At 52.9% G+C, this 1,164-nt stretch overlaps 1 protein-coding gene across 1 annotated transcript; it reads left to right on the top strand.

Annotated features, from left to right (window-relative positions):
• The first annotated feature begins 67 nt into the window (after positions 1–67).
• Positions 68–935, top strand: Tsp_13634 (conserved hypothetical protein). The gene is given in 5 exon segments (XM_003371014.1): positions 68–226; positions 441–686; positions 704–762; positions 779–815; positions 837–935. 5 exon segments carry the CDS (start codon positions 68–70, stop codon positions 933–935), a joined length of 600 nt encoding a protein of 199 aa, XP_003371062.1.
• The last annotated feature ends 229 nt before the right edge of the window (positions 936–1,164 follow it).

Genomic DNA, 1,164 nt, shown 5'->3' on the forward strand with positions numbered 1-1,164 from the left:
CCACCAGTGACTGGATGCCCCTCGTCGTCATCTCGCGACACACTGGCTCCCTCCATAGGGCCGCCAAATGCTTGCGTATCACCTGTCTCGGCCGACCAAAACGCTTCTTCAAGATGTCGACGGCCTGGGTGTAGTTCTCTGGAGTGAGAGGGATTCCTTCAATGGCATTCCGCGCCGTCCCTTCTGTGTTGGACAACAAGTAGGTGAATTTGGTGGCGTTGTCCAGGTCACTCCGTTTGTGCACATTTGCCTCGAACTGGGCCCAAAAGGAAGGGAATTCCAACACCTTCCCCGTAAACTTATGGAGAGTCACCTCCGGCAACCTCCCATTGCTGGACCGGACCGCAGGCATGCCCGCGCTAACATTGCAGCTACCGATGGGACCTTCTCCGCGCGCCTCAACCATCCTTGCGCGTGCTCGAGTCTTTCCCTCACGGTAGTTCTGGCGACATAACGCCCAGTCATCTATCGCGGCTTGCCGCTCTTCGCCTTCCAGATCCAGCTCCACTTCTGTTTGGAGTGCGTCTGCGGCCCGGAACGACTCCTCCATTAAGAAGACCTGCTCCTCCACCTCAAAGACATCGGCGGATGTGATGCACAACTCATCCAGTTCTGCCAACAATCGGTTCAGCCGATCCTTGAGGGCCACGGGTTTCTTGCTCCGTGATTTCGCAGATGATGCCATGGTATTTACTATCTATAGATCGCTGGTTTTCGATTGATCCGACTCGGAGGACCAATGTTAGAGTCAGAATCGCAACAGTAATCTAACTTTCAGGTACAAATTGACCAGACGTTCGTTCGTCCGGCCAAACGTAAGTGGACTGTATAATTAGGGTGGATCAGGTGTATCTTCCACGGCGTGGACTGCGATTAGGGTCTCCAAAACTCTTGACGATGATGGTCTCCTTCACGGACGTCTTCCGGTTCCCTGACTCCGCTGACACTATACGTTGCGACTAAACGCTCGAAGTGTACGAATACCCGAGCTACTACTGTTGTCCCTAACAGTAATTCGAATGCCTTTTCAATACGATACGTACGAGACCCTCGCTCGATCGTCCTTTCTGTTGCACTTCGACTCGGATCGTCCGCACATCCCAACTCGTGTCTTCGGAATACCGGCAATACTGAAAACAAGTACTGCATACCACGTATTTCTAA

Source organism: Trichinella spiralis (assembly GCF_000181795.1).
Source record: "Trichinella spiralis strain ISS 195 chromosome Unknown Scfld155, whole genome shotgun sequence".
In the NCBI taxonomy this organism is placed as follows: Eukaryota; Metazoa; Nematoda; class Enoplea; order Trichinellida; family Trichinellidae; genus Trichinella; species Trichinella spiralis.